The 18,585-nt window shown below is 34.0% G+C and overlaps 1 protein-coding gene and 1 non-coding gene across 2 annotated transcripts in view; both read left to right on the top strand.

Moving 5' to 3' along the window:
• Positions 1–18,585, top strand: part of ANKRD13C (ankyrin repeat domain 13C) — an 81,910-nt gene that overhangs the window by 25,306 nt on the left and 38,019 nt on the right. Inside the window, exons 2-5 of the mRNA XM_060089962.1 lie at positions 345–386; positions 8,790–8,894; positions 14,593–14,678; positions 15,863–15,908. Coding sequence (XP_059945945.1) covers positions 345–386; positions 8,790–8,894; positions 14,593–14,678; positions 15,863–15,908 — 279 coding nt within the window. The remainder of the gene's footprint in view (positions 1–344; positions 387–8,789; positions 8,895–14,592; positions 14,679–15,862; positions 15,909–18,585) is intronic.
• TRNAQ-UUG (transfer RNA glutamine (anticodon UUG)) lies at positions 17,172–17,243 on the top strand. The gene has a single exon. It is a non-coding gene; the product is annotated as a tRNA-Gln (tRNA).

Here is an 18,585-nt window from a genome sequence, read left to right as displayed (position 1 = left end):
TGAGTATATATATAGTAAGGTACTTAAATTGTATGCTGAATGCACAAAGATTGATATAATAGAGAAATTAGCAGCAAAGGAATCTGACATCTGTTTGGAGAAGAAATCCCAAAAGCAAAATGGATATCTTTTACGGGAGGTGGGGGGAGGAGGAGTAAGATACCTTGTGTTTAGAAAGCATGGCATCCTCTGACCCTCACTTTGCCACATAAGCAGGATCATTTTGTGGTCACATTATTTTTGCTTAAATTTGTCAGTGAAATCTCTGAAGGAGCTGAAACCACCTTAAAATAATTTTTCTGATGTTTCTACACTAATTTAATTTATTTTTGCTTTTGTTTTAGGAAACACTCCTTTACATCTTGCTGTGATGTTAGGAAATAAAGGTTAGTAAATATTTTCTTTTTTTGTTTAACTTCACTCATGTATAGTCAGTTTAAATATTTTAAGATGAGTTTTATGTTTTGAGTTTTAAAAAATTCACCTGATTATTTGATGTGCTCATTGAGTTTAGGATTCAGTATATTAAAAAACACAAATACTTTCTCATTTTTCATAGCACTTTTTTCAAAGAGTTAGTGGGAGTCCTGTGCTAATCTTATGCCTTTTTTTTTTCTTGGTTATTTTATCAAGGAAGTATAATTTCAGGAGACTCTTGTTTCCAAATATTAAGTTTTATTAATTACTGTAATACTTTTAATATTCAAAGAGTTTTATAAGATTCTTTAATATGGACTATTTTATATATCTAAACTCATAAGTCTAGATTTTTTATGGTAGATAATAATAAAAAGTTAGTACTTACCTATTCTCCAAAAAGAAAAAAGGAAAGCAACAACTCATAGACAGGTGATTTAAAAGATCTACTTTTTAAGGCTATTCCTAGATGCAATAAGTCTTAGTTATCTGGATTCCCAATAACCCTGGAAAGTGAGGATTCCAGATGGCTGATTGGCAACCTTTTGAGTGCTAGATTTTTAAATTTTGGATGTGTTTGATAAAAAAACTTTGGAAAACGTATACTCTTGAATTTTTAAACAGGTTAATTAATTTTTGTTAACACTTTTCTGATGATCTAGCTGTATCATTATGAACATCTATTGTTATATAGTGTAATGTGGCTGTTACTGTAAACATTTGAATGTATGATGATCTGAAGGATGTTACTAGAACTTGCTTTGTTGAAAAAAAATTCTTTTGTTGGTTTGGTTTTAAGTTCTTGTGCTTAGGTAAAGCATATGATTTGTAGGAAATTTAATACTACATAAACTGGGGGCTCAAATCTTTATTTATTTATTTATTTATGCTATTTTTTTCTCCTTCTTACAAGGAACAGTCAAGTAACTTTTAAGTAAAGAGAGATTCATTAAGGTGCTACATATTATAGAAATTCAAGCTATGGGGACTAGCTGTGTCTCAGGAAGAGTAGTAACCAAGACAGTCTGGAAGATCAGCCATCCTTTCTCCCTTCCTCTCTCCCTCTGTCCTTCCTCCCTTCCTTCCTCTCTCTCTCCCTCCCTTCCCTTCTTCTTCTCTCCCTCCCTCCTTCCCTCCTCCCCCCGCCCCCCCACCGCAACCTTCCTCCTTCCTTCCCTTCGGATATGTATATCTATCCATCTATTTGTCTGTCAAACTATCAATCATCTATCATCTGTCTGTCTCTTATGGTGCATCTGCTGTTCTTTCTTTATATATATATATTCTCCCTTTTCTTGATTGATTTTTCTGTTTAGTGAAATTGACCATGACCCAAAATAACTGTTCTAGGTTCCTAAACCTTCAAGGCTTTCTGATTTCAGTGTTCTCCACCAAGTAGTTCAGTTTCTTAGGTTCCTGAATTTCTGAACAAAAAGTTTGATTGGTCTAGTTCATGTCGAGCCAAGTCACAGTGATGAGTGACTGGGAATCTCATGAATTGAGTTTGGGATATATATTTACTCACGTGAAGTTAGCTTTAGCTTGGCTGGCTTTGGGTGAGAGTTGGGAGTAGAAGAGGAAATCAGGAATACAGAGGAAGAATGTTTATCAGGAATATTGGCAGGGCAGACAATGATAGTCATCTTTAGTATAGCTACCTTGGTGAAAAGATATCAGATATAGTTAGCTAAATTTGACCAGTTAAAACTTATGCTTTCTTTCAAAGAACATTCGATCAGAACTTTAGAAAATAATGGGAATGTATTCATTTACAATATGCTAGATGCTTTTTTTTAGTGTTTTATGTATGTTTACTCATTTAACACAACAATCATGTGAGGAAGATACTATTATTATTCCTATTTTACAGATGAAAAAGTTAGCTCTGAGAAGTTAAGCAACTTTCCCAGGGTAAAGTAGCAGAGTTTTGACTTGAACTTGGAGTATCTTGTCCCAGAGCCTGGATTCCTAATTATTATGGTGAATTGCCTTGCTCTCTTTTCACTGTGAACCATTCAAAAAAGGAAATGGTCTAAATCAAAGTTAGCTAACATGCATTGTGCTTTCCTCCTGTTTTTGTGGAAAATATAGTTAATTTGATGCCAAGTCTGATTACTCTTCTAAATTTAGCACTTTAATAGTAAATATGGATTTACCAGGATTCGAATATGAAATTAAACATATCTACCATCCTAGGTCTAAGTGTTCTAATTTTCAGTAGAAGTATTGTTAGGTTTCATCATAGGATTGTATCAGCCTATCCAAAATGTGTTTCACAGAATTAGTTTCATTGGATATTGATAAGTTTTTAGAGGAAAATAGTGTTTCCAGGTCAAATTGATCAGAAAATAGTGAGTTAATAAGTTTTAAGCAGTTTTCTTTATTGTGGACCTTCTTAGAACTTTTGATATGCTAATATTCATTGTGACCTTCTGAATTGGAGCCTTCTGTTGGATATAGAGTCATTGTTCCCATAGTTATTTGGTATTTTCTCTTTTTCACAAGTATCTTGAGAAACTAGAGTTCTGTGGAACATATTTTGGGAAACACTTGGTTAGATGATTCAGGATCTGCAAATAATGTCAGTATTTGCTCTTCCTGAGTCTTTTTCATGTAGAGTACGTACAGCCATTAATATAATGATCAATTTATAATTTTCCATTTATATTTTTCCAGTTGAATACTCTTTTTTGCTTTTTTCTTTTTGACCTTTTAATATTTTTGATATTTGGTTGCATAGGAGTGAGATTGAAATATGTAGTGGAAGATAAAACATCGACCTTATACTTAATTCTGTAAAGCAATTTTACATTATACCATTATTGAATCTGTGCCACTTTTATCTTCTCCTTTAGAGATATACTATGCCTTTAGTGACTTCACTGTTGAAGGGCACTTTCTGTTTGTATACTTTTTTGTAAACACAGTAAAAATTCCCAGGGTATTCAGATATTTGTTGACTGAATTAAAGAGAGATACCCTATGACTTGTACACCTTTATTTACATCTGTCACTCATCTTAACCTACTGAATAACCTTATTTTTCACCATGAAGTCTGATTTTTTCTGAATTTCTGAGTCTATTGACCATGTTCGCCATGTTGGCTGGCAAGTTTTTCAACTATGGATTTGAAGTGAAATGGAGAAAAACATTATACTTAAAAGATTTCAGGAATCTTCAGGAGGTGAACTAGAAAACTAACCTTTAATTCTTATCCTAATGGTTAGACATCACAAAAATTCTTCAAACCAGTTGCTGCAACTTTTAATTTATTCTCAGTCTTTTTTGGAACGGCAGTTTTCCATTTTTTTTCTGAAATAAGTCTAGAATTAGTATGATTTTTCACTTTCATAAGGGTCTCTCTGAATATTCTGTTTTGTTCCCAGCTGTCCTATTTATCCCATTCACTCTCTATATTTTGTCACCTGTATAGCTCTGGTATATTTATATGTGATTTCAGTTTCTCATATTTTCATTTTGTTTAGACTCCTCAAGTCATAACTTCTTTGTGGCACATTTGTGCATTTTTAAGCCTTACTGCCTGGTTGTTAACTACCTTTTTTTCTTATTCATTGTTACAGTTGCTGAGAGAGAGCATTTGATTGTTCCATTTTTTTTTTTTTTTTAATGTATGAGACTAGATCAGAGATCATGGCATACCTATGATTTTCTGGCTTTTTATTAGTTGCTCATTTCTACATCAGTTGAGTTGTGATGTGAGCGCGAAAGGCCTGTGGCAAGGTCTGTGGCGTATGAGAAAACGGTTGACATCTTTAACGTATATATAAATCATACCAGTTCTATACCTTAGTTTACGCAATTGGTATATTGCTTTAGATACTGTTGTGCGTCTTCTTTCTTAATATTTTTAAACTAAAATTTTTTCTTTAATGATTTTTAGGTTGTTAATACATGCTTGATGAAACAATTGAAATAATACAGTATAAAGATGTATATAAAAAACATCATCTCTCCTACATTTTTTCTGATGTAATTAACATTAATAGCCTAGTGGGCATCCTTGCACACCTTCCTCCTTGTAATACAGGGGCTTGGTTTGTTTTTACAGAAGTTGAATCACTGCATGTAGTATTTTGCCATGTTTTTCCTTTCACTCAAAAGTTTACCATGAAATACAAAGTCTATAGATATCTATCCATGTTCATGTTCCCCAACTTCTTTATTTATGCATACAAACACATATTTACATAAAACCCCCTGGTAGGTTTCTTTAGGAGAGTGTCCATTTTATTTATTTATTTATTTATTTGATTTTTTTTCCTTTGGGGGGGAGTATAATTGCCTTACAGTGTTGTGTTAGTTTCTGCTGTGCAACAAAGTGAATCAGCTATACGTATACATATATCCCCATATCTCCTCCCTCTTGAGCCTCCCTCCCACCCCGCACCCCCCAACCCCCACCATCCCAACCCTCTAGGTCATCACAGAGCACTGAGCTGAGCTCCCTGTGCTGTACAGCAGCTCCTACTAGCTATCTGTTTTACACATGGTAGTGTATATATGCCAATGCTACTCTCAATTCGTTCCACCCTCCCCTTCCCCCTCTGTGTCCACAAGTCTGTTCTCTACTTCTGCACCTCTTTTCCTGTTCTGCAGATAGGTTCATCAGTACCATTTTTCTAGATTCCATATATATGCGCTAATATACGATATTTGTTTTTCTCTTTCTGACTTACTTTACTCTGTATGACAGACTCTAGGTTTATCCACATTACTACAAATGACCTAATTTCGTTCCTTTTTATGGCTGAGTAATATTCCGTTGTATATATGTACCACATCTTCTTTATCCATTCATCTGTCGATGGACATTTAGGTTGCTGCCATGTCCTGGCTATTGTAAATAGTGCTGCAGTGGACATTGGGGTGCGTGTGTCTTTTTGAATTATTGTTTTCTCGGGGTATACACCCAGTAGTGGGTTTGCTGGGTCATATGGTAGTTCTATTTTTAGTTTTTTAAGGAACCTCCATACAGTTCTCCATAGTGGCTGTATCAATTTACATTCCCACCAACAGTGCAAAAGGGTTCGCTTTTCTCCACACCCTCTCCAGCATTTATGGTTTGTAGATTTTTTGATGATGGCCATTCTGACCAGTGTGAGGTGATACCTCATTGTGGTTTTGATTTGCATTTCTCTAATAATTACTGATGTTAATGTTTTCATGTGTTTGTTGGCCATCTGTATGTCTTTGGAGAAATGTCTATTTAGGTCTTCTAGAGGGTCCATTTTATTTATTTATATATTAAAAAAATTATTTTTAGCTGGTCTTTCTATCATCTTCTCTCCTTATTAACCCCCTTCTCCCATTAAACATGGTAACCCGTGTTAACAGCCTGCTAGGTATTCTTCCATACTCTTCTCCATGCTTATTATTATATACATATATGTGTGTATGTATATAAACACACATTCATATGTGTAGTTTTTATTTATTCCTTTATAAAAACATGTGATCATAATATACTTTTCCATTGAGCAGATATATGATTTAGCAGTGCAGTGTAGACATTTCTTTCAGTCTATTGGGATGACATAAATTCATTCATTTTTTTTTTTTTTTTTTGCGGTATGTGGGCCTCTCACTGTTGTGGCCTCTCCCGTTGCAGAGCACAGGCACTGGACACGCAGGCTCAGCGGCCATGGCTCACGGGCCCAGCCGCTGCGCGGCATGTGGGATCCTCCCAGACCGGGGCATGAACCCGTGTCCCCTGCATCGGCAGGTGGACTCTCAACCACTGCGCCACCAGGGAGGCCCTTAAATTCATTCTTGTTTTTAATATTTGTCTTTTTTATTCATTTTTTTCTTTCAATGCTTTATTATGAATAATTTCAGATATACAGAGAAACTGAAATATTATCACTATGAGCATTCAAATACTCTCTACCTAGCTTCAATAACTGTTCACATTTTATCATATTTGCTGTATTTTTCTCTTTATCTTAGTGTTTTATATGTGTGTATATATATATATATATATATATATTTATTTATTTATTTTACTGTTTTTGCTGTAACATTTGAAAACTAGATGTAAGCATCATGACATTTTACCACCAAATACTTCAGCATGCATCTCTAAGAATAAGGACATTGTCTATCATGACCACAATATCATTATCACACCTAAGAAAGATAATAATATTGTTATAATATCTGATATCCAATCCATATTTAAATTTCTCCAGTTGTTCGAAAAATGTCCTTTATAGGTGTTTTATATTGAATCAAGATCTGATTGGGATTCACTCATTACATTTGGTTGTTTGTTTCAGATAATCTAGAAAAGTTTGCCCACCTTTTTTCCCCCTTCCTTTGTACCTTTTTGAAGTGTCTTCCCCAGTTAATTTGTAGAATGTCTCCCATCTTAGTTTTGCCTGATTATTTTCTCATAATGTTATTTAACTTGTTCCTTATACTCTGTTTTTTCTATGAATCAAAAATTAAGTATCGATGCTTGATTAGATTCAGGTTAAACATTTCTGGAAAGAATACTGCAGAGGCATATGAACTTTATATTGTATCACATTAGGAAACATAATTTTAAGTTATCCGACTATTACTGCCACTAAGTTTTTTTTTTTTTTTTTTTTTTTTGCGGTACCTGTGTCCCCTGCATCGGCAGGCGGACTCTCAACCACTGCGCCACCAGGGAAGCTGTAGCAGACTTTCTTAAACGCCTTTGTGAAATTTCTGTATTTATTTTACTTTATTCTAATATAATTTCCTGCTAATGTAGATATTCCTTCTATTACTAGGAATAGTGCTAAAACAGTGTCATTCTTCCTCCACCTCAGCTCACCTGCATTACATTACAACTGTCATAACACCTTTATTTCCTTCAGAGCACTTATCATTATCTTTTTTTATTTATTAGTTTACTTAATTATATTTTAATATTGGAGCTCTCTGATAGCAAGATCTTATCTTTCTTCTCACTACTTATATCCAGGACCTAGTACTTAGAATTGGCATATAATAGGCACTTGGTAAATATTTGCTAAAAGACTGAGTGAGTGAATGAATCATTCATTTAGGGAATTTAGGTTGGATAGCCATCCTAAATTTCCCATGAGCCTTGGTTTCAAATGTTTTTCTGCCTGTTAATATGCTTTTTATTTTGAATTAAAAACAAATTTCCTCAATGTATACAAGTGTCTATGCCTTAGACTTTTTTTTTCTTTTGTACAAAACTTTTATTCATGTTGTCATATATTATGTTCTTATTTTAAGACTTGGTTCAGATTACCAAGTATCCTCAGTGTTAAATGTTGGAAATGCCCCAGCCACTGGAGTTGAGAACAGTAAATACTATATAAACAAAACAATTGAAACCACACAATCCATTGATGAAGTACTATGTACATTAATTTTCCCATTAATAACTGGAAACGTTGAGAGCAATGATTTATACCCACCACCCCTAAACTTATCAGCCAAGATCCAAGAGGCCAGAGATCCCTCGGTGCATCCTAAAATATCCAGTGTTGGGAATTCCCTGGCAGTCCAGTGGTTAGGACTCCATGCTTCCACTGCAGGGGGCGTGGGTTCGATTCCTGATCCCTGGTCCGGGAACTAATATCCTGCATGCCGCAGGACACGGCCCCCCACCCCCCAAAAAAAAGAAGAGGTAAAAGAAAAATCCAGTGGTTTGGGAACTGTGTCCTGAGCATAGATTTTTCTTATATGTAATTATTCTGTCACTTGTGGCACAGTCTTCAGTGTTCCCCTTAAGTTTCAGTGGATGACTGTGCCAAGTATACCTTAGACTTTGTTTGATTACTAGAAGGACTGTCTGGATTTGTCCTTGTAGTCATAAACAAATTTTTGTCCCTTTTGGGTGTTTTTCTGAAATAAACGAATTATAAAATTTGAAAAATAAGGGTTTGTGGAAACATTAGTGATTCTTTTTGAAAATACTTTTTTTTCCCCTGAAATAAATAATGAGCTTTCCATTTGACCTTGCAGATGTACAAATCCTCTTTTGGGTCTTATTAGATAGTAGAAATTTTTAGGTAAATTACTCTTGAGTTTCTTGGGTTGTCTTTTATAGTATGGAAACATTCTCAAAATATCCTTGGGAACAATTATTAGGGAATATAATAGTTTCTTTGCAGAGAGATCCAATTTCTTTTCAGGTAATAGAATAGATACTTCTTGAATCTAAGGATCTGAAATAACCTGGTTTAGATACAGAGGAATTTAAAAAAATATTTAATTCTCTATAGTATAGTACTTATATCATAGATCTATTATATTAACTTGATTTCTTGAATTTTTACATGATTTTTTAATTTAGAGATTCTGAAAATAGCATGATGTTTGATGTTATCACCATTTTATGTTTCAGAATGTGCCCATTTACTTTTGGCTCACAATGCTCCAGTAAAGGTGAAAAATGCTCAGGGATGGAGCCCGCTGGCAGAAGCCATCAGTTATGGAGATAGACAGATGAGTAAGCAATATAAATTACTATTGTTGATATGTTTTCTAAAAATATGAAGGGATGCATTTGAGATATTTGTCATTCAGCATAACTTTCCATACTATGAGAAGTTTGCAGTTACTTACAAACTTATAAATGAATTATTCATGACTTTATATATATATAATTACCATATATATTATATAAGTATACGTAAGTAAAAATATATATGGACATACAACATTATATTCATTTCAGTAGTACAACATATTGATTACTTGTATGTATTGTGAAATGATCACCACAATAAATCTAGTTAACATCTGTCACCATACATAGTTACAGTACTTCTATTTTTCTTGTGATGAGAACTTTTAAGATATACTCTTTTACAACTTTCAAATATGCAGTACAGTATTGTTAACTATAGTCACCGTGCTGTACGTTGCATCCGCATGACTTATTTCTTTTATAACTAGAAGTTGGTACCTTTTGACTCCTTTAATCTGTCTGTTCCCTGCACCCCATCCCTGACTGTTGGTGGTTCCAGTTCTTACCTATACTGAGACCTAGCTGTCTTTTTGTCTCTCCAGGACTTACTCATAGTTTATACAGATTTTCATTGTGGTATATTTATGTTAGGGTAGTTTTAGGAATTCTATCAGCCTCTGTCTTATTTTTGTAGCACATCAAAAGTTAGTTTGGAGGGAAAGAGCAGTCTATGTTGGTTTGCAGTCTTATCAGGAACTGGCAGTCTTCTTCATTTGGGTCTCAACTTTATATTTCTTTTCCCAACTCGTTAAGTAGATTAACTTCTCTTATATGTTTTCAAAGTGGTCCATTATTTTCCTTTGCAGCACTCAGCACACTTCTAAATAACTGTTCAATGTCTTTTCCCTACGCTGTATCCTGATGGTATAATCTTTGTGAGAACTCAAGTCATGAATATGTTTTTTTATTCATCCTTTCATTTCTGGCTCCTAGAACAAAGAAAATTAAAACTGCAAAGAAAATTTGAGATTAATCAAGAATTAACATGTTTCTGAAAAGTATTATATTAGGATTTTTATTTACTATAACTCTCCTGAGATGTTCAAAACTTTAAAATATTTTTTCTTTTAAGAAAGTAATAACATTTGTCGTAGAAAATTAGGAAATTATTGAAGAAAAAAAGGAAATAATTTCACCCAGAGAGTTATTATATTTTCTTCTAGTTTCTTTTTCTAGTCATGTTACTTTCCTACTTAAAACCCTTTAAAAATTCTTATTCTTAAGATGAAGACGAAAATCTCTAACTTGGTTTATAAGATCTAGTATGATAATGTCAGTTTTTAATCTCCATCCTTATCTTGTTCTTTCCACATGGTTTCTGTATGTCAGCTCTGCTGGCTTTTCAGTTTCTTATATTCACACATCCTTCCCCTGCTGCCCCAGCTCCTTATAATTCTTCAGATCTCAGTTCAAGTACAAGGAAGCTTTCTCTGCCCGTATACTATGCCAGAATGCTACCTGTCACTTTCATTAGGCAGTAAGCTTCATTTAGGGTAGGGATTGTCTATTTGTCTCTTAAGTACATATCAGGTGCATTGGAAATGTAGTAAGAATGTGCAATTAGCTTTGACATTGAGGAACTCATCTTAGTTGGGGGAGAGAAACCAATGAATATTCTGCAGTATTCTGAAGTATTCGCAAAGTACTAGAGGAAAAAAGATGAGGGAGAAAGTAATTTCAGTTTTGGCATGGTGTTTGGTTTATTTAAGCTGAGTCTCAGAGGATTTTAGGAGTTAATAATTTAGGTGGGTAAGGACATTCTAGCCTATGACAGCAGAATATATATAAAGCATGGAAATGTAAAGAACAAGGCACGTTTTAGGGAACAATGTATATTTCAGTGTGGCTCCCTAAATGAGGCTACATGGCAACCATGGGTGAAGGGGTGAAGTGTAGTTTTGAGAGATGAAGTTTGATGGTAAAGGAGCCACACTGACTGAGATCTGCTTTATGTGCTTTTCAAGGTTTTAATCTCAATCTCCAGTCACTGTAAAACCTCAGAAGACTTTAAAGCAGGAATTGACATTATTAGATAAGCCCGAAGACTGTTTAATTGAGTAGGGAGGCAAGAGATTTTTAGAAAAACAATCTTTAGAACAAATGTGGTAAATTTGACTTAAAGAAGAGACAGTGTGTTTAGAAAAGTAAGGGATAGATTAGAAAGATAAATGAAGGAATCTACAGTGGTTGATTATCTCTTGGATACTGGTAGTAATGGAAGGATTCAGAGTAATTCCAAAGCCTTTATCATGAATTAATGGCTATCTCATTAATTAATTGATATACAGAAAATAGGAAAAAGAACAGTATGGATTTTAATTGATTTGGTGTTAGGTTTGTTGAGTTTGAGTTTTCTGTAGTATATGCAGGTGGAACTGTACAAGTAAGAAGTAGGAGATAATTAGACTGGAGCACAGAAGGAAGTGGAAGGCAGAAGATACACATTTAAGTAATACTTGGAGCAGTAGGGCATAGCTCCAAAAACTTTAGACACAAAAAACTGAAAACTTTATAAGTACTCTATATGGGAGAAGAAAGAAAGAGAAAGTTAAGTTAGTTGTGTTTTTCTGGAGTTCTTCATTTGAGTCTTTGTATGAATTCTGTCTAATATCATCCAAATCCTCTAAAGCTGATTTTACTTTCATTATCAATCACTGTTAATAAGATTCTTACAGTATGGGAGTACAAATATTGACCCTCTCCCCAAATATGATGGTAATTTTGTCTAATTGTGTTTTTTTATATAAATTTATTTATTTTATTTATTTTTGGCTGCTTTGGGTCTTCGTTGCTGTGGGCAGGCTTTCTCTAGTCGCGGTGACCAGGGGCTACTCTTCGTTGTGGTGCACGGGCTTATTGCGGTGGCTTCTCTTGTTGCGGAGCACGGGCTCGAGACGCGTGGGTTCAGTAGTTGTGGCACACAGGCTCAGTAGTTGTCGCTCGCGTACTCTAGAGAGCAGGCTCAGTAATTGTGGCGCATGGGCTTAATTGCTCCGTGGCATGTGGGATCTTCCTGGACCAGGGATCGAACCCGTGTCCCCTGCATTGGCAGGCGGATTCTTTTGTTGTTGTTGTTGCGGTACGCGGGCCTCTCACTGTTGTGGCCTCTCCCGTTGCGGAGCACAGGCTCCGGATGCGCAGGCTCAGGGACCATGGCTCAAGGGCCTAGCCGCTCCGCGGCATGTGGGGTCTTCCCGGACCGGCGCACGAACCCGTGTCCCTTGCATCGGCAGGCAGACTCTCAACCACTGTGCCACCAGGGAAGTCCCTAATTGTGTTCTGAGTGTTCGTTTCTGCTTCCACAAGGTGACGTTATTTTTAATGTGAAGTCTCATAGAACAGGAATTTCTTTGCATACGTTACTATGCTATATATAGTTGTTGTCACTACGTTTTTAATAATGTTTGGTTATTTTAACATAATTTTCTATTTACTAAATGTCTTCAGTCAATTAAGTATATTTAGTTAATGGAAACTACATGACTTCTGCTTTTCATTGATATCTTTCCTATTTAGGAAATTAATTCTTTTTGTTCTTTATGTCAACAGGGGTCTGTTTGAATTTGAAGGCAAGGTAGATTGAATAAACATTTATTAAAAAAGTATTTGCCTTTATAGTGGAGAACAATTATAAAAAGAATTCTACTACATTTAGGTAATATCACTTTGATATTAAAGTTAAAGTATAATGAACATGCAGGTTAACCAGATTCATATAAATTTGAATCTGTAAAGAACCCTAATGTTTTATAGGTCATTGGTTCTCACACTATTTGGATTTTATAGACCAGAAAAGAATTTTATTTAAGGATTGATGTAGAGTAGCTGACTTTTTCATTTTAGCATATAAGAACTTTAAAAGTACTTTCTTCTGCGATCACAATTTCATTAAAAAAAAAAAGACACTTTGAAACCAAAAATGAAAGAATAGTCCTTAAATTTAAAAAAAAAGTATATAATTTATAAAGAAAAAGAAATCCACTCTGGTACCCAGTTTTTTCATTTGGCTGCATATCACTGGAAACTTGAACAGTTAGTTGGCCACTGAAATGTAGACTTGTGTTTGGGAACTGCTGACCGAGATCACAGAGCTAGTGTGTAACTGAAACTAGGTCCCATGTTCCCTGACTTTTAGGTCTCATCCTCTTCTGTCCCAAAAGACCTTTAGTAATTTAAACATTGCTCTTTGATTTTTGGCTTTTAAAAATACATTGGGATTGGGCTTCCCTGGTGGCACAGTGGTTGGGAGTCCGCCTGCCGAGGCAGGGGACGCAGGTTCGTGCCCCGGTCCGGGAGGATCCCACATGCCGCGGAGTGGCTGGGCCCGTGGGCCACGGCCGCTGGGCCTGCGTGTCCGGAGCCTGTGCTCCGCAGCGGGAGGGGCCGCAGCGGTGAGAGGCCCGCGTACCACAAAAAAAAAAAAAAAAAAAAAAAAAAAATACATTGGGATTAAAGTTAGACCTGTGGTTAAAAATAAGTGTAGATTCTACTACTTCTCATATTCTTCCCTGAGCTTTTCCTAATTTGGCCTTTGTGGACAAAACAAATCTGATTTAATAAGCTTTTATCACTGTCTTCTTTCCACATTATTTTCCCCCCAACCTTATACTCCCCTTATACTTCTGTATTCCATATAAGGCACTAAGTAGTTTATAAGAGTGCGTACTGTAAAATAGTAAAAATAATAGTATTTTTATTTGTTTGTATGTATATATATGTATATGAAAACAGGACCAGGAGGAAATCAGCATGTATTGATGTATACATTTTACCCCCCTCTGTACATTTTTTCATCTTATTTCATTCAAGTCTAATATTTTCCCTTATTTCAATAAATGTTAGGGATTGATTGATTTTGCTAGTTAATTTTAGACCTTTATTCTAATAAACAAAACTTATACTTACCTAATTGCAGGCACAGTAGTAAGCAATTTATATAGAGCCTCTATAGTAACTCCATGTAGCAGATTTCACTTTATTCTTAACTGACATATGAAAAAAAGAAACTGAAGTTTAGGGAAATTAAGTAAATGTTCCATGTTTATACAGCTAGTAAGTAGTAATGCTGTGGTTTGCGCTTAGGCAATTTGTCTGAATCTCCATCTCTTAACTGTTGAGAAGACGCTCTGGGGGGTTTCAGGTTTTATCAGAGTCAAAAGTTCTTTTCACAGATAGAATAGGATTCATTTTAGTATTTTTTATGCTATGTTGGTGGTATGTGAGAGTACAGCCTCAAGTGAAAGAAGAACAGATGCAACTGGTAACAATTGCAGATAATTACATTTTTAGAAAAATAATGTCCAGTGGGATTTTTGAGATCTATCTTTGAGATCATCTTTTAGATCAGTGTTGACAACAGGACACTGCATCATCTTACTGAGATTGGTAATCTTGACTCAGTCAGATAAAGCCTACTGATGATTAAAAACTAGCAAAACTAGTATGAATAAGTTGATGTCGAGGTATCTGTTTTCAATTTTCCTTGAGGATCATAAGTTTTGCTAAAGGTATTTTCTAACTTATTCACAATATCTATATTATATCTCTGTAATAAGCCAGTGGTGTTTCCTAGCATGGTGAAATTGTTTTTCATAAATTTTTTATTGAGGTGTAATTGGCAATCTAGCATGGTGAAATTTATTTTAAATTAAAAAAAATTTTTAAATTTAAATTTTAGTTACAGCTCTTTTAAGGAAGCTTAAGCAGCAATCCAGGGAAAGTGTTGAAGAAAAACGACCTCGATTATTAAAAGCCCTGAAAGAGGTAGGCTAAATTTCTTTGCTGATTTTGCCCTAAAGGGTAATTGCAAGTGTACCTTTAAGCATTTTAAAAATACAGTTTAATTTCTCACTAATTATTAAGGGTCAAGGAGTGGTAAAAATCGTGCTTCAATTAAGCAATAATGACATTACAGAATACTCTGATTATGATGTGTAATCTTATGGGAAGCATTATTTGCTTTGATCTTAGAAGGCAGATAAAGAATTATTGCTTTCAATAAATTAGGTAAGAGCTCTAAGAAAAAAGGAGGTAAGTCATAATTAATGGCAGTAGTTTTCCTTTGTCCTTTGGATTGAAAGATTTTCTATGAGCTGAAGTGCTACTGCTTTAGGAGCAGTTTGCATTTTCTTTATGTAACAAAACTCTTTTTGTCTGTCCTACTTCATGATGGTAAGAGCTGGGTGTGCTGGCACAGAAAGGGAGAGAGGTTTATTTTCTGTTGTTTTTTTCCTCTGTATTTTGGATGCGTGAAAGAACTGTGGGAGAAAGATATATCATCATGACTATGTCTTCTTTTAGGTATGCTTTGTTTTTGAAATCTCAAGGGATAAATTTTTTTGACAATATTTGATTAATAGTTCCCTGAACAGTTATAGTCTTTGATGTTTAGCTTCTAATTTGTGAAATAAAAACGTTCTCTATAGATCTCATGTGATGACATATTATTTCAGATTTAGTAAACCTGCATTATCACTTTATAGAAAAAAAGTTTCTATTGCAGTGGGTGATTTTATTAGACCATTATGAGCCTACACAATAATCATTCTGGAAGTTACTGATTTTTTTTATAACACTTCTAAAGTTATTAAGTTTCTTTACAATACTACTTATTGTTATGCGAAATGGAATATTTATTGATACAAATTTAAATGCCTGTCAGTTTCAGATATGTTCTTATGTGATTAAAATGTTCTTGTAAAATCTAGAGTGGTGTGAGTTTTCCTTTGTAGATATGTGTAGTAATGTCTGCTATTGTAATGTAATTTTAAGTAATAACCATATATATATTTTTGGTTCTTTCTCCAACTCCATACATTGAAATTATTTCTTATTCCTGTCTATAGACCTTTAATGATAACACATTTTTTTAAAGCAAAATATTAAGTAGGTATAAGAGCTGTTAACGAAGGTGTGCATTCAATAATTATTCATATTTCATTTCTCAGCTAGGTGACTTTTATCTAGAACTTCACTGGGATTTTCAAAGCTGGGGTAAGAGTGTGCTATATTTTACTATGAAATATTTATGTATGCAGAAATGCAAGTGCAAAAATAACTATTATATAGAAATGTTAACATAACAAATATTGCCCTAAGGAAATTAAGATATTTTTCATCATGTTGAATGTGATGGTTATAAAGCCCTATGGTAATACTTAATTATCCTAACCTGATTAGTAACTTTCATAATTATTATTTTTAAGATTAAAAATTCTCTTTTTTTAAATAAAATGCTGGTTCAAATATTATAATAATTTAATAAAGGAATTTTCAGAGGGAAGAGAAGAATAATTATGGGATTATTAGATTACTGAATTTAGGGAAGTTTGACATATAGTATTTAGATCCCTGAATGTGAAGAATTCGGTTAACATTAATTGATTTTGTATGTTTTGTCATCTTTCAATCACGTTTGCTGCTTTTATTGCATACTTTATAGCCACTGTTTTAACATACTTTTTGGTTGCACACTCTTCCACTTATTTATGAAAGGCGTTAATTCCTAGATATTTTACAGTCATATATTGATTCACCTTGGCAAGGTAAGTTTTCTCTCCTCCCCATTTTAAACATGAGTCTACTTAGGGAGAAAACTTTCGTGTCCAAATAGGAAGTTTGATCCTAGTGACCTCTACTTTACTAAGTAAACAACTATCCAAACCACTAACTTTTGGGTTAAATATTTTTTTAATGTAATCTATGTATAGGTTTGAATATAGTGTACTTATGTGTGTTTTTTAAAGCATCTGAATTAATCTTTATGATATTAAAGATATTTGAATGCTTATTATCACCAAAATAATCATAAAAATAAATCATAAAGTAATCATAAAAATAAATCAGATATTGATAACTCTAGAAACCACTGTTAATGTTTCATATGAATATTTCAAACTCTTTTCAATGCTTACAAACGTGTGTGTATGTACATATATATAAATATAAATGTATATATGTATATATATCCTCAGCATTATTTTTTTTAATGGGATCATACTATTATATCATTATGCATTTTGTCATTTTTACTTAATATATCATAGATAGCTTACATTTTAGTTCATGAGGAAATACTTCATTTTTTTTTTAACAGCTGCATAATACTGTACAGCATGGGTGATTAAGGTTTTTCTAGTGTTTAATCTCTAAATGTAAAATTTTAATCCCTAAATATAATCAGTTTTTTCTAATATTGTTAACAACTTTAGCTCATCAGGCTAGTTTTGGCTCCATCAAAATCACACATGAGGGAGTTCCCTGGTGGTCTAGTGGTTAGGACTCTGCACTTTGACTGCTGTGGCCCGGGTTCAATCCCTGACTGGGGAACTGAGATCCTACAAGCCTCATGTCACAGCCAAAAAAAAAGATCACACATGATTTTGTTTTGTTAACTCTGATAGTCCTTTATACTCTATAAATTATTCAGAAGTCCCAGTGTTCTAGAATACTGAGAGAAAGAAAGGTTTGTAATAGCACTGTATAATAAAAGAGGTCTAAGTTAGATTGGTCAAAAGCCTGAGTACTGTTTTTTCACCCTGTTTTTTTCTATCTGTAAAGACCCCAGTCATTCTTGGTGATCCTAAACTGAGGTTGTCCCTTGAGTGTACTGGCTCTTTAATTGATTGTCTTAGTAATTGTTAGTGGTTTGAATTCTAAGATAGTCACTTTATGTTGCTGAGCAAAATGTTCTAAAATATTTTAAAAGTGACATTTCAGTTACATGAAGAAATAGAAATGGATGTAATTACTCCAGAAATTGTGCATATGATCTATAGTTATAAACACATTATAAATGTTGCATAATCAAGTTCATTATGCAACCACTGAGGTACTTGTTTAAAGTATTGCTTCTTTGAGAACTTGACTTTGATGCAAAAGAGTCAGCCCATCTGTTTCATTGTTGATAAAGGTTTTTACTGATTTCATGTCAAATTATTAGCACCTGATGGTTAGATGTCATCTATAATTTTAAAAACTAAACTCATTGGCTAGATTTAGCTTAGACACTTTGGATTAAAAAAAATGGATAATCTCTATTATTAGATTTGATTATCAAGCTTTTTTCCAGAGTTTAGGCATGGTTCCTCCCCTTGTTTAAGCCCCTAATATTAAAAAAAAAAAGAAAAGGCAACCCAGAAATAAGGGGAAGTTAAGAAATATTGAGGTCCGGCGTTAAGTTTAATTTAGAGGTAGTGGAGCCCACAAACTCTACTCTTTCTCCTTCAGTATTTGGCTGAAAATAGCCTCAGACTTGGTTAATAGCAAGTCTGAAGGTGACTAAATTATTCCAGTTTGAGTTTTTAGGTATGGAAAAGCTTTAAATTGGAATCTGAAGTACTGGCTCCTAACTGTTTGAAATGGCAAATCATATAACTTTCCTGAGCTTCAGTTTCTTCATTTTAAAAATGGGGATAATAATAACTGCCCCACCTATTTCAAGCCTTTGTTTTGGTGTAGATGAAATGAAATCATGTTTTTGAAGGAAGCCCTTCAGATACTGTAAAGTGTTAAATAATTTTATAATCACTCCAAATTTAACATTATGTGTATATAGCATGTTTCAACAGAAAAACTAATAGTTTTTTTTTCTTTATCTCATAATCTACAGAATATCCATCTTGTATTTGGGACTGTTTTTTGCATATTATAGATGGAAAACATTCGACCT

The sequence above is a fragment of the Mesoplodon densirostris genome, chromosome 2 (assembly GCF_025265405.1).
Source record: "Mesoplodon densirostris isolate mMesDen1 chromosome 2, mMesDen1 primary haplotype, whole genome shotgun sequence".
Taxonomy (NCBI): domain Eukaryota; kingdom Metazoa; phylum Chordata; class Mammalia; order Artiodactyla; family Ziphiidae; genus Mesoplodon; species Mesoplodon densirostris.
This window is presented reverse-complemented; position numbering and strand designations above follow the sequence as displayed.